The sequence below is a fragment of the Ochotona curzoniae genome, unplaced genomic scaffold (assembly GCF_017591425.1).
Source record: "Ochotona curzoniae isolate NIBS_2020 unplaced genomic scaffold, NIBS_Ocur_1.0 contig_1014, whole genome shotgun sequence".
NCBI classification, from domain to species: domain Eukaryota; kingdom Metazoa; phylum Chordata; class Mammalia; order Lagomorpha; family Ochotonidae; genus Ochotona; species Ochotona curzoniae.
Window position 1 is genome coordinate 30,123,109 of NW_024464920.1, and position 15,171 is coordinate 30,138,279.

General features: G+C 43.5%; 1 protein-coding gene across 1 annotated transcript in view; it reads right to left on the reverse strand.

Annotated features, from left to right (window-relative positions):
* Positions 1–14,632, reverse strand: part of CAND1 (cullin associated and neddylation dissociated 1) — a 36,769-nt gene extending 22,137 nt beyond the window's left edge. The window contains exons 1-2 of the mRNA XM_040982122.1: positions 14,291–14,632; positions 3,875–4,018 (exon numbers count right to left, since the gene is read on the reverse strand). Of these exons, the coding sequence (XP_040838056.1) occupies positions 3,875–4,018; positions 14,291–14,358 (212 nt within the window). The 5' untranslated portion in view covers positions 14,359–14,632. The remainder of the gene's footprint in view (positions 1–3,874; positions 4,019–14,290) is intronic.
* Positions 14,633–15,171: the final 539 nt, after the last annotated feature.

Genomic DNA, 15,171 nt, shown 5'->3' on the forward strand with positions numbered 1-15,171 from the left:
GCAAGCAAGAAGGAAGGAAAGAAAAGGGGGAGTTATTTATGGACAATGTGATTGTTTAGAAACAACTAAAACCACTATAACCAACAGGCATACGATAAGTACATCTGGTTAAAAGACTCAGTATTGTTAATATATACACTATAGCTTTAACACAATTCCAGTCAAAATTGGAGACAGTTTTCTTTTACAAATAGAAACTGACAAATTGATTCAAAAATTCACACACACACACACAAAAACAATACAAAGAACTATAGTAAACCAAAATACATTTTGGGAAAGAATGAAGCTGGAGAACTTCAAAAGATCCACACCAACTATTTCCAACCAGATTTTTATTGTTCAAGAAGCATTTAGCAACACCTATACTCCAGACAATTCTGCTTGAGGTGGGAATGCTATTGGCATAATAGTAAAGGCCAAGGATGCTGCTAAACATTCTAGGATACACACAATACACACCCCACAGCCTCTCACAGCATGGGTGCTGGTTTGAGTCCTGGCAATCCTACTTCCAATCCAGTTCCCTGCTAATGATCTTGGATAAGCAGTGAAAAATGGTCCAAGGTGTTCCTGCCTCCCACACAGTAGACAGAAAGAGCGCCTGGCTTCAAGCCATCCCAGCTGCCTTTGTGGTCATTAGGAGAGTGAACCCGTTGATGAGGACCTCTCGTTTTTTCTCCTCTCCGTAAACTCTACCTTTAAAATTAATTAATCAATTTTTACAAATACAATGACAGCTAAATGGACAACAATAATTTTACACTTACGTATCAGTAAGAAATAAGTTATATAGTTATGTGTCATAAGAGATTGCCACACTGCATAAGAGAACGTTCATTTTACATGAGTGTGTTTTGAATGTTTGTCGAAAAATGAAATTTAAGTTATTTTGGTGCAAAAAGTTTGAAATTGCACAGATAAGGAGTCTTTAAGAAGCTCCCTGAAAGCACATACTATGCATGGATTATAAAAATTGTATACCATAATAAACCTATGTTTTCATGCCATTTTTCCATAAATGTCTTGATTTATTCACAGCAATCAAACCCTGGAAAGAAACCAAATAAGTAACTTGTGTGATAACCAGCTACAAATCACTAACAGAAAGGCATTATGACAAGGGCAAGAAAAGGCAGACTCAGAACAGCACATACTGGTATAATCACATGGATACAAAATTCTATAACCAGCCAAACTAACCAAAGGTACATAAAACACCAAGAATGGTGATGTTGACTGGAGGTGTGTTGTGGGCTAAGGAGTTAATTCGCTCTCATTAAGCTGAGCAGTAACAGGAAATGGGCTTCTGACTAAAACATCTAGACTAATTGGACTCATCTATACCCAATTTCCTGGCTAAATTATGACTTTGGGGGAAGAGTATAAAAGGAGAGGTGAAGCAGTGATAAAGAGAGACTTTGGAGAGACTTCTACCATCACTGGTCTGCTGTTGGTGCTTCATCCCGAGACCCTCTCCCTGTCCAGTTACTGGCTCTGATGGCCAGAGCAGAGATGTTCTGTGAAATAAGGATACAATTTTTACTTTTTCAAGTGCTCATCTAGCATTTTGAAAAAGATCCATTTTCTCCCTGCTGATGCAACCTTCAAAAACTTGTTTCACAATGTATATAAATACTCCACTATCTCAACTGCTTTGATTATGGAAACAGTACTGTCTGTACTGTAGGACAAACCAACACCTCTTCACCCACAGAAACTGCTTTATCATTGCAGAATTTTCTTGGCTATCCTGAACAGATGCTCCCACCCATCCACTTTACTTGTGCTTAACAACCAGTTTATCTAAATTCAGCTTAGCATTAAATTAACCTGGAAAATCATCACTTCATTAGGTGGCTTTCCATTTGTTCAAATCCATTTTTGAATGAGTTTCTGTTAAAATTGTAATCTCACCTTATACAATACCTCACATGAGATCACTCTACTTATTTCTTCTCCCTTATCTTATAGTGGGTTACACTCATAAAAATACCAAACAAACAAAATTAGAATAGGTACCACATTTACATGAATGTATCTGATATTTCACTAGCTTCTATGGCTGCGTGGGAGTGAGTGTCTGTGAACATGTGTATTTTCAAATGCTATTCTATGACATGTTTTGCTTAGATCAGGTGATAGACTCTGTAAAATGGAATAAAACATCCTTATCTATTTCCCAGTCCAATGACATTAAGAATGACACTGGTTTTGAGAAGTGTTTTCGCCTCTAATTATAATACGTAGCCTTTGGGGTGGATGTGGTGGCTGAATAAGCTAATCTTCTACCTGCAGTGTGAGCAGTTCCTGTCCCAGCTGCCCCACCTGATTCAGCTCCATGCTAACGGCCTTACAAAAGCAGAGGAGCACCAAAGTGTTTGATCCCTGCTACTCACACGGCAAACAAAGACTGAACTTTCTGGCCCAGCTCTGACCACTGTGGCCATTTGGGGAGTAAACCAGTGGATGCAAGATTTCTTTCTCTGTCTCTTTCTGTAACTCTTTTAAGTAAACAAATAAGTAGTACATTTATTTAAAATTTATCAGAAAAAGTTAAACCTAACAATTCAGTAAATAACAATGCAATGCTTTAAACTGCTACCACATGATACAATCAAGTGCTATATCCTACAAATATGGTCTTAATTCCTGAGGGACAGGGTATTGTACACCTCCATGGTTATCACTGCCCCTGCTGTGACAGAATGCAAACCATTATTTTAAAAGACTAATAAAAACTACAGAATAGTTGACAATAAGATTAAGGAGCTAAGAGGCATTTAGGACTTTTTTTTTTTTGGTGGCAAGACACTTTTGAGCGAATTAAGCTATATACAATGGAAATATACTCGGGTCAAAATTGTCAGGGGTGGTTAATAGTGGATGCTCAGGAGAGTCAAGAAAGCTGATTCAGCATCACGATTAGGAGACTAGCTTCAAAGCTGGGCAAAATTTGGTTTTGATTAGCCACTATTGTTAAACTGTGAGGCTCATTCGGCCTGCATATTGACAATAACATCAATCTCACATGAATGTATTACGTGGGCACACTGTGTCCATCACATGGTGATACTTCATCAACAGTAGGCAGTGAGTTACTAAGCTGTTTGACAAGAAGTGACAGTGGAAACTGTAAATGGGGATGACTGGGGAGAAGCGAGGGCCTAAGGAAAAGCAGAAGTCTTATAAACTTAGAGAAAACATCAGGCTACACTTACACTGCAAAATGTTGGACTTGTGACTGTTGCTATTGTAATACACAAAAGTGAAAATGCTTGGCAGGAGGGAAGACTGGGGAGAGAGGCAAAGAAGGTGGCAGGGAATCTCTACACCTACATAACCGCACCACGGAAAATAACAATAAAAATACACCCCCCCAAAAAAAACAAAAAAGAAACCCAACTGCCAACATTATCACTAATAAACTTCTATCACTTTTATCACATGATACAGGCATTCGAATTTCTGTAATTCTTAGGAAAAATTCTTAATAACTAGCGTATGATCAGTATTGCTTTGAGTTACCTATGGTTTTGACTTGCTATTCTTCAGGAATTTTTAGTTTTTATTTTCCTTAATCTCACTACAATATGGAACAGAGGCAAAAAGGCCCTTTAATATAGCTTAATAGTCAAGCAATGTCAAGCCAGTAAGAGAACCACTGATCCTAGTTTTACACATATGACACAAAAAATACTATGTAGGGGTACATTTAGTCATGGATATGCTATAACAAAGTATATCTACTTAAATACAAGCACTAAATATTCACTAATGACCTAACCGTTCTAATCCAAAACTCTACAAATGTATTATCAGTTTTTAAAAAAGGGTGGAGGGTTGGGAAGGAATCAGCAAATAAAAAACTTACCATTTAACAGCTAAATTTTGTACCTCACCATTTTTATCTTCCAGTAACTTCAAAATCATTTTCACTACTTTCCTTTCACTATCATCATCCAATTTAATGGAGTCTTTCTGCAGTTCTGTCATCAAATCATTTGTAGCCATAAACCTAAGAGGAAAAAATTCAATTGTCAATAATTTAACATAGTATTTCAAACTCAATACTATAGCATTCACACAATAGAAATATACTATATTATATCATTTATTCACTCTTTAAGTGATCATAGATTTAAACTAAAAGCCACCAATGAAAAGGGTAATAGAATGTGCTTAAAATGCACTATACTCACAGGGACAGGCACTTTTAAAGTCTTGGTAAGTGTTTTTATAAGATACCATTAACTAAGTCATCTTTCCCAGGTTGGTCTTGATCTCAAATTTACTGACAAGGTCTCATAGCAAGTACTTTTGAATTTTAATCACAGTAGCACGTGCTCGTGCCCTTAAAAGGAGAGAGCACCCCTTTTTTCACACGGGCTCTGCACTTCTACCTAGGAAGCCCATAGCCACAAATGTTTAAGAGCATCATTCTTGTATGGGGGTTGGTGTCCACATTCCAACTGTCACTACCACTTCTAGCTCTCTTTACTAGGTATCTAATGAATTTTGAAAATGGTGGTTCTTCTACACTTTATCTCACTTCCCTTTTAAGCCACTACCAAAGGAAGGTTCAACAGGCTGGCCTGAAAAAAATCTTCATTGACTGTCTAATTTCAGCTTTGAATGAAAGGGTTCAACAAGGATAAGAGCAGTCCTGTCTCTCCCCACCCTCCAGCTGGATCCATTCTTGCCTCCCAGGACACTGTTTTACAAGTAATTTCTCAGACACAAGACTTAAGCACATTCAAATAAAGACATACTTAAAAGCAAACAGTTTTCCAATATTTCTTGGTTCCTTTCCACCGACGAAAATAATCCAACTTAAATAATTATTCAATGCCTTTTTTTTCCCACTTCACTAGAACTGTATCTATTTAGCTAAAAATCTAATTTCATATTTTATTCAGAAATGTCAAATCCATTAATTAACCCAAAGGCACAACTATTGATAAAAACAATCCTGTAACATCAGCAACACACCATGTGCTAAAGATCAGCAAGACAACTGAATAATCTAGAGATTTATTATTTACAAGGTAACCTGAAGGATAGTTCCCAATAACTAGTGTTTTCATTTAATGCTGACTTGACAATGTTCTGAACCTCAAACATGCAGTTCAACTCTTACCAAGTTCTGTTAAACTGCTTGGAAAGCAAAGCTTATATTCATGTTAGGGAAATACATAATTAATTAAGCCTGTACTCAGTATAGATCGTTTTCTTAGTGGGAAGCTCCCGTTTTATGACAAAATTTCCACTAATATTCTGAAATGTGGAAAAAACACTGCCTGGCGTATGTGTACAGGCCCTTCCACACACAAAGCACTGAAAAAATTTTAACCATCATACTTGAGTAAAATCCATTAATTAGCCGTTAGTGTTATAACCTTTCCAATGTTAGCTACTTCAAGAGATTATCAATATAAATTTTTTAAATTCCAAATAAACGGTTGTTGTTTTACGGTTCTGAAGTAATTCAACTAGCACATGGATTCATTCTTGTGCTCTCACTTACTGCCTATTATGCTTGAAGCCCGGACTAGATGAACCATCTTTGGTTGCTGACCTCAAAGTGCTTTCATTGCAACTAAAAGTTCTACTGACTTTGAAAAATCTATGATTAATAGCCAGATTGTTTTTTAAGCTGAAATGAGAACCCAGAAAAATTATCAATAGGTAGTTTTACAAATCAGGAAAACTGAGTTGAGACCTTTGCTACCAAGGGTTTTCAATGGGGACCCTGAAACAAAAAGTCCTAAGAACAATTGCTAATTTGACATGAAGGTTTGTACTATAAATCTGCTTATAAAAAAGTTGTCTGACCATTTTGAAAGCTCTCCATACCAGATTTAAAAGCTCATTTGAAAATGTCTTTGCAACATTTACTATTTTAGGTAGGGAGGTAAGGGCTGAGATGATCTACTGGGGCAGACAAGTGAATAATCTCAATCTTGTAAGGTTTGTTTGGTTTTTTTTTTTATATTCAAGAACATATGGAAACACTCACATCAAAGAACTGACTGTTAAGGTTAGCTGTTAAACAAGAAACTGCATGGGAAACATTGGCTTGGGATTTGATTTTTTCTTTCTCTTCTTTTAGTGGCAGGGCATCTTAAAGAACTGTGTAGCTGGAGTATAGAAACGTAATAGAAAGATGAAAATGTAAGCTGAGGTCAAATGGGAACTGGTCTTAGACTCATCTAATGAGAAACTACCACGTACAAGGCATCCTACTAGCTGCTCTGGATACAAAGGTTAGTCAATAAAGACACAATTCCCACCTTCTTAGATCTTACATGATGCTCCATTAGAGCATATTATTTTTTTAAAAGATTTATTTTTTTATTGCAAAGTCAGATATGCAGAGAGAAGAGGAGACAGAGAGAAAGATCTTCCGTCCTCTGGTTCACTCCCCAAATGAGCGCTACGGCCATTACTGCGTCAATCCAAAGCCAGTTGCCTGGAACTTCCTCCAGGTCTCCCATGCAGCTGCAAGGTCCCAAGGCTTTGGGCTGTCCTCCACTGCTTTCCCAGGCCACAAGTAGGGAGCTGGATGGGAAGTGGAGCTGCCGGGATTAGAACCAGCTCCCATATAGAATCCTGGCACGTTCAAGGCGAGGACTTCAGCCGCTAGACCACAGCACTGGGCCTGAGCATATTAATTTTTAAGACTATATAGACAGGGGCCCGGCGCAGTGGCGCAAGCGGTTAAGGTCCTCGCCCTGCACGCCCGGGATCCCATATGGGTGCCGGTTCTAATCCCGGCAGCCCCGCTTCCCTTCCAGCTCCCTACCTGTGGCCAGGGAAAGCAGTCGAGGACAGCCCAAAGCTTTGGGACCCTGCACCCGCGTGGGAGACCCGGAAGACGCTCCTGGCTTCGGATCGGCATAGTATTGGCCGTTGCGCTCACTTGGGGAGTGAATCATCGGACGGAAGATCTTCCTCTCTGTCTCTCCTCTCTGTATATCCGCCTTTCCAATAAAGAAAAATAATAATAAAAATAAATCTTTAAAAAAAAAAGACTATATAGACAGGTATCTATGTAAATATGAACTGTGATAAACACTGCTAAGAAAAAGCATGTGTCATGAAGAAAATACAATCATGTTAACAAGGAATTTTAGTCTAAACTCCTAAACTGGATTGGGTTCTGTGCTTTAGAGAGGAATAGGCAGATCAGAGGTGAACTACGGACCCTGTACCAGGAGCAAGGGCCTGGACTTAGAGATCTGTGATACCATGATCTTACCATGGGAACTACTGAGAAGAATCTGGGGCAGAGATGGGGAGTAAATGGGAGAGGCAGATTTGTATCACACACACATTACTCCAGCTACACATGGACAGCACTATGGAAAGGACCATCTCCATGTGGCTAGACTGCATGGCAATCAACCAGTAGGACTCCTGCAACAGTCTTAGGGTAATGGTCAACAGTGGAGTGGACTGGGGGAAGGGGGAATGGGACACAAAATTAATCCTCACTGTTTACAGATTCACTGACTCATTAACATTTATCTGTAACTCAAACATTAATACTCTCAATTTTGCACTTTGTTGGCAAGTACGTAAGTCTAAAGTGATAAAATACTTGAGTCACCTAAAACATAATTCGCAGCTACAATGGCTCTGCCTCCTACCTCCTCTTGGAATACAGTTCATGCCATTATCTTCTTGTTTATGTTTTCTGCTGCTTAATATTGCCCTCAAGAGTTTTGTTAAAGTGCTTTTAAAAGTACAAGAAGGCTGTATTGTGCCTTCTGGAAAAAAAAAAAAACACGTGTTAGATGATCTTCCTTCAAGCAGGGGTACAGTACTACTGACTGTGACTTTAATGTTAATGAACATACACCTTAAATATGTTATCCTGTAAACTGGATCAACCACCGAAAATGCTGTGAGTCAAGAGACTCACAGGAACTTAGCCTTCTTTTTTTTTTTATTATTTTTTTATTGGAAAGGCAGATATACAGAGAGGAGAGACAGAGAGGAAGATCTTCCGTCCGATGATTCACTCCCCAAGTGAGCGCAACGGGCCGATACTATGCCGATCCGAAGCCAGGAGCCTCTTCCGGGTCTCCCACGCGGGTGCAGGTTCCCAAAGCTTTGGGCTGTCCTCAACTGCTTTCCCAGGCCACAGGCAGGGAGCTGGAAGGGAAGCGGGGCTGCCGGGATTAGAACCGACGCCCATATGGGATCCCGGGCGTGCAAGGTGAGGACCTTTAACCACTTGCGCCACCGCGCCGGGCCCGGAACTTAGCCTTCTAATTCCACTGGATGTAATGGTTCAGCATTTGCTAACTCAGTGTTTGAGATGACTTCATAGAATGTAATCGCTAGAAATAATTAGAACTTATTCTATTTCCCTCTCAAGGAGTAAAATGGACAATTTCTCAAAACAAATTAAATGTGGAATGACCAGGGATGCACCAGCAGGAAAGCCCTTGGTGTGAGAGTCAGCTAATGCCATTTGGCAAGAGTCCTAATCTTATTGTAGATATGGTTTAACCACTTATTTGACACCAGGAGATAAAATTCAGGTTCAGCTACAAACAACACTAGATGAATACTCCTCTCTACTTAATCAACAAAATCTCAGTTATTATAGTAACGCTGAAGCGTCATAAATCAATTTCCTATAGACCAACATCATGTGCTCTTAGTGGGGACCAAGTATGAAACAAAAAAAAATCATTGGGGTTAACATAAGTCCTAACAGGTAAGACTGCCTGCAATACCAGCATTCCATTCAGGTGCGGGGCCAGCTTCCATCCAGCCCCTTGCTCAGGGCCTGGGAAAAGCAGCAGCAGGTGGCCCCAAGCTTGCACCCCTGCCACCCACAAGGGAGACCTGGAAGAAGCTCCTGGATCCAGGCTTTGCCTGGTCCAGGCCTGGCCACTGGGGCCACCTGGGGAGTAAACCAGCAGATTAGCAATCTCATCTCACTCACTGTCTCTCCCTCTACCTGCGACTTCCAAATAATCCATGCACAAACCTTTAAAAAAAATTTTTCAGCTGACCCAAACCACAAGTTGATCTGATGCTTCCAGCTACAGTAATTTGTTGGATAATAATTTCGTAGATACGGCTTTCTGTCAGTGAGCAACACCAAACACCAGGTACTATCCCCCTAATTAATTACGTCAATGCTACCTTTTTTTTAATCAATTGCATCTTTCACATGCTTAGGTCTGCCCTTCCATGAAATCTATTAATTCAATGAACCATAGGATTTCCCTCACTTCCCATCAACATCTAATGTAATGCAAAGTACTGCCTCATTAGCCCCATTTCCCAAGACACCCTCACAGTAACAATAGTAAACCCAACTGTGCCAGGGATGACTACATTAGAGAATTTCAAGAAAAACATGTTAAGCAATGCTTAAATAGTAGATAAACGAGCAAATAAAATAACCACTAGATCATTTATGCCAAGAGTTTGTCAAGGATTTTAGGGAGAGCAGTTTCAGTGAGCTTAGGCAATTGCTAAGAAGCTTGGAACTTGTCTTGCAGTTAATGGAATGAGCAGGCAATGACCACGTATAATATTCAGGAAAAACTAACACCAAGAGTGAGCAGCCGACTGCATTAGGACGAGGACTGTGACAGAGGAAGCGATTGGACAAACACTCATGGCAAACTAAAGAAGAAAAGGAAGGTAGCTTAGGACTGACATCAGAGCAGACGTGCACGTAGCAGGCCAAAGACTAAAGAACAAGCTAAGAGAAGGGGAAGATAAAAACTCTAACTTCCAGATGCCTACAGAATTCCCAGGATGCAAACTAGAGACAGTGCCACCTTACTCATTTATTCGATAACGATTTCAGGGTCACCAGAACAAGGAACTGGGTAAGCTCTGCAAACACAGTCATGAACAGGACAGCCACATCTGGAATTTGCATTCCCGGCTTATTCTAGTGGACTAAAATTTCTTGAGGGGAGAACTTTCCATCTTCAATAAGTGCAACATAGAAAAGTAGAAACAAAGGTATAAGCCAACACACTGCCTGTACTGAACACCAACTTCTCTCACCAAAGCACACCTGCACCCTTGCCTCCACCAGGATCGGGATGAGCCAACTGCATCAAAAACCCTCAACACAACCCACTGCTTTCTCACTTTCCTCATTTATTCCTTACGGCGTTATGATCTGGACTACTCTTAACATTACCCATACAAGTAAAAAATAATTTGTACTCGTCTTTCTTCCCAGGTTCCTCAGTAGGGTCCCTTTCTCATTTTCAGTGGTTACGTGACCAGCATCAATCTGTCAAAGTACTTCACAGGTACTCAAGGGTCACCTTCTAAATCTCCACAAATTTCTTTCTTCTGATTAAACATGCTTTTCTCCAAGCACAACTGATCACAATAATTTCACCCATTATGTGACTGAAAGTGCTTCCAATGCCTCCATGTTGCAACAGGACCTCTAAGCTCTGAAAGACCACGGTGCCCTAACAGCCAGTATTTACGTTTTAAACAGTTCTGAGGAAAAAACGTGGCACATTATCCAAAACACCTAAATAAATCCAGTGTCAGAAACTACCACCCAGTTAGGAAAGTCCTGCCTCCTGCAATGTTGTAAATTATTTCTCTGTGTCCCTCTCTTTCAAGTAAAAATGTTTAAATAAAACATAAACATGCTGAAATTTCAACAAACTATGAGGCGTGCACTCATTTTTTTAAAAAGATGTATTTTTTTTTTAATTGGAAAGGCGGATATACAGAGAGGAGGAGAGACACAGAAGATCCTCCACCCTCTGATTCACTCCCCAAATGAGCGCAACGGCTGGTGCTGCGCCAATCCAGAGCCAGGAGCCAGGAACTTCCTCCAGGTCTCCCACGCAGGTGCAGGGTCCCGAGGTTTTGGGCTGTCCTTGACTGCTTTCCCAGGCCACAAGCAGGGAGGTGGATGGGAAGCAGGGCCACTGGGATTAGAACCTGCGTCCATACGAGATCCTGGCACGTAAAACGGGAGGACTTTAACTACTACGTTATTGCGCCGGGCCCCTGCACTCACTTCTTTATAGTCCCCATGGCTATGTGTAAACTGCAGCCAAGAAACGTTAGGCTTTTAAGTGACTTTTTGTAATAACCCATAGACAAGCTTCTCACAAGTAAATATACAATCGCAAATGAAGTAGCCTGGTCAAGATCTCACTGGTCATGCTGGAGACACCCGGCGCTGGAACCCAGAGTTGGGATCAGGTCAAATTCTCTGCGGTTTCCACCTTCTACCAATGTTTTTATTTTTGGCAACACCATTTTCTTCTTCTCTTCTTCACACAACGCAAAGTCCTTTTCAAGTTAAGACATTCCATTATGTTAATTAACTTTGCCCTCAAGATCCTTTGTGATCTTTTAAATATGTTGTCACCAACTGTGCTATTTATAGCAAATAAATTTCTAACAAGAACCATTTGTTAAAAAGAATATATTAAACATACTGAAAATATGCAGAAAACTCTACAAAATTGTTTATTTCAAACGTTCACTACTTTAATACCTAAACCTACAACTTAACACAAAGTTCTTCCAAACTCCTATCAGTGAACTGGCCACTAGACTACATGTTTAAAATTAGCATTTACGGGCCCAGTGCAATAGCCTAGCGGCTAAACTCACCTTGCACATGCCAGCTCGGCTCTAATCTTGCACATGCCAGCTCTAATCCCAGCGGCCCTGCTTCCCATCCAGCTCCCTGCTAGTGGCCTGAGAAAGCAGTCAAGGACAGCCCAAAGCCTTGGGACTTTGCACTCGCATGGGAAACCCAGATGAAGCTCCTGGCTCCTGGCTTCGGATCGGCACAGCTCTGGCCATTAAGGTCGCTTGGGGAGTGAATCATCGGACGGAAGATCTTTCTCTCTGTCTCTCCTCCTCTTAGTGTATTTGACTTTGCAATAAAAACAAATAAATCTTTTTTTAAATGGTATTAAAAAAATAATTAAACCAAGAAGGCCTCAATGATGCCAAGTTGTTGGAAGTTGCTTACTATTCCCCCACAAGGCTTCTATAACACTCACCAAAAACTAAAACCTCAACGTCACACTATTCAGTCCAGCAATGTCTTCATTCCAACTCAGATCAGTGCAGAATTCTCGGAAAGTCCAGCCATGACTACAGATCAGCATCAGACCACTGTTACTTTCTTCACTCAGCTTAAAAAATAAAATGAAACCAACCAAAAGCCCAAACCCATGCACATAATACCTACCTACAGGTATTCAAAAAGTCAAACCATGGGGCCTGGCAGCATGGCCTAGCAGCTAAAGTCCTCACCTTGAAAGCGTCAGGATCCCATATGGATACCAGTTCTAATCCCAGCAGCCCCACTTCCCATCCAGCTCCCTGCTTGTGGCCTGGGAAAGCAGTGGAGGACGGCCCAAAGCCTTGGGACCCTGCACCCGCATGGGAGACCTGGAAGAGGTTCCTGGTTTTGGGCCCCGGATTGGCGCAGCAGCACCGCTGATGCGCTCATTTGGGGAGTGAACCAGAGGACGGAAGATCTCCCTCTCTGTCTTTCCTCCTCTCTCAGTATCTGACTTTGCAATAAAAATAAATAAATCTTTTTAAAAAAAAAAAAAGTCAAACCATGGAGGATGCAGATTTTGGAAAGAACTATGGCATATATCTAAAATTTTTTTTTTTTTTGCAGAATAAACCAGCATTTTGTTCTCCAGGAACTTGAAAGTATCCTGATACTATGTTTCCTTTGCAAAAATTGAGGCAAGGAGGTGCCAGTCAACACTACCTGTACAGTACCATCTCCACAGGACATGGCCTCTTAGCATTTCTAAACAGATTATCTGCTCAGGACTTGGTAAGGTTAGTTGCACAGGGAAGCGCTACCTTCCACCGCAACTAGAAACAATCAGAACGAGCCCAGTGTGGGGAGTGAGAGGAGCTGCACACCAGGATCTCACCCAGTGCTCACTCCAATCCCAGTGGCTGCAACTGGGAGCCGGCAGAGTTCCACAGTTCCTCCAAGAATCCTGATTTTGCCCTGAGAAATACACATTTCAAAATCCAAAATGCTCAAAGCAAACACCTTATTTCAAAAGAGTGGCGACACTAAAACCTTTCAGATTAACAAATTGATGTGCAAGTTTCAAACACATACACTCTGGAGGCAACAAAACTTTTTATCACGTGGTTTTGAAAACTCTCAGACCCAGAAATGCACTCGAGTGACCATTTTCACTTGACAGTACATCAATTCAGCTAGGAACAAGAGCCTGCTTTCCCATGGTTCCCCTACCGCAAGTCAGAGAGTTCGGGCATATTTTAATGTGTTCAGGTTTCCTGGTCAGAACACACACAAGCTAGCCACCAATCAATTGAAGCCTGCTGTTCTTCCGAATGGACACAAATTACAAAAATAAAACTTAAGAAATAAAAAGCTTTTTGGTTACATCCAGAGCATTTATTTTTTTAATTTGTAAAGGAATGGGAGGAGGGAAATAACAAACGCTGTAGTGTGCGGGGGGGGGGGGGGGGGTCAAGTAAGATAAGCAATCTGTGAAGACACAACAATCTCGCAGCCCGCACAGCACCAGCATCTGGATCCGCGAGTTCCAGCCTCCGTACTGCAGTCAAACTTGGCTTGCACGGGCTCCGTGTACCACAGAACTCGCTTTACTGGCTCGGTTTAAAGCTCAGCCACCCACCCCTCTGGCCAGAGGGCCGAGAAGGACACCCGAGGCCCCGCGTGGGTTTCACCAAACACGGGGAAACTGACAAGAGATGCTGGCGGGAAAACCCTCCCGAGCCAAGTTTCCACCCCTCCCCCTCCGCCCTCCAAGACCCAGAAGAGAAAAATGCAAAAAATAAAAAATAATAATTAAAAAAAAAAAAGTAATGTGACCCAATCAGCGAAGAGCTGAACCCCCTTGCACACAGTCAGGTCCCCTCGCACCTGCGGCCCAGGAGGAGAGCGCGGGGTCCCCGAAGGGGGCAGCTCGGGCCGCGACCAGCAGCACGGCGTGGCTCGGTCCACACAATGGGGGTGCCTCGGCCCCTTCTCGCTCCCCGGTCCAGGGCGTGCGGCCGGGAGGGGAGCGGGCAGCGGAGAGGCCTGGGGAGCCAGAGGCCCCGGGGCCCGAGGCCTGCAGCAGAGGCGGAGGAGGGAGCAGGGACACGGCAAGATGGGCGCGGGGCTCGGGGGGCCCAGCCGGGAGCCGGCCGAGGCCCGAGGGGTGGGGCCGGGCCTGCGCGAGGGCCCGGGCCGCGGGCGGAGGGCCCCGCGACGGCGCGGGGTTCGGATCTCGGGCCTCACCTGAAGTCCTTGTCGCTGGATGTCATTTTTTCCAGCAAATTGGAAATGTGGTACGAGGCGCTCGCCATGTTGACGGCCGCAATGCCCGCCCGCCGGCGCCGCGGGTGCTGCTGCCTGCTGCCGGGGCTCCTCCTCCTCCTCCTCCTCCTCCCCGGGGACAGGCCTGGCCTAACGACGCCGCGGCTGGCCGGAGCGCGCACTCACGGCCGGGCCTCCCCGGGAGCCCAGGCACTCGGACGCGGGCCGTTCAGCTCCCGCTCGCTCCGCGCTCGCTCGCCGGGGCCCGCGGCCAAAACCCGCCTCCTCGGTTCCCCGGGCGGGGCGGCGGACCGAGAGCCGGGGTCAGAGTTCGCCGAGGCCGCCCCACGCACGCTGCAGGCACGCCGGGCAAGGGGCCACTCTGTTGGCTGAAGCCCCCGTCACTCTTCCCGCACGCCGCCTCTCGGGAGGCATGACAACGCCAGCCAGGGGCTCACTCTCGCGAGACTTTCAGTGACGGTTAAAGGACTCTGAGAGAAAGCGACGGAAGGGCCTCCATCTGGGACGAACTGGATTTCCTGATCTGTGCGGCATGAAGAGGAAAAGCTTCCTATTTTCTAGACGTGTAGTTCTTGGAAGTGATGATCGTGAAGGGGTTAGCCCGGAGAGGGAGTGTTCGTTTTGAATCGGACGCGTGGCCTAATGCCTGAACCACCGTGGAGCGCCCTCGCCAAGTGAAAACTACGAGTCCCAGCATTCAACGTGCGGGCCACTGAGTCGGGATGCGATTGGCTGCGGGAACCTGTAGCGTTCTCATTGGTTCCCGCGGGAGGAGGGCTGCTGGGATGTGCAGGCTGGCGAGGCCGCGTTGCTCTAGTCATCAGGTAGTGGGTGCATGTGGT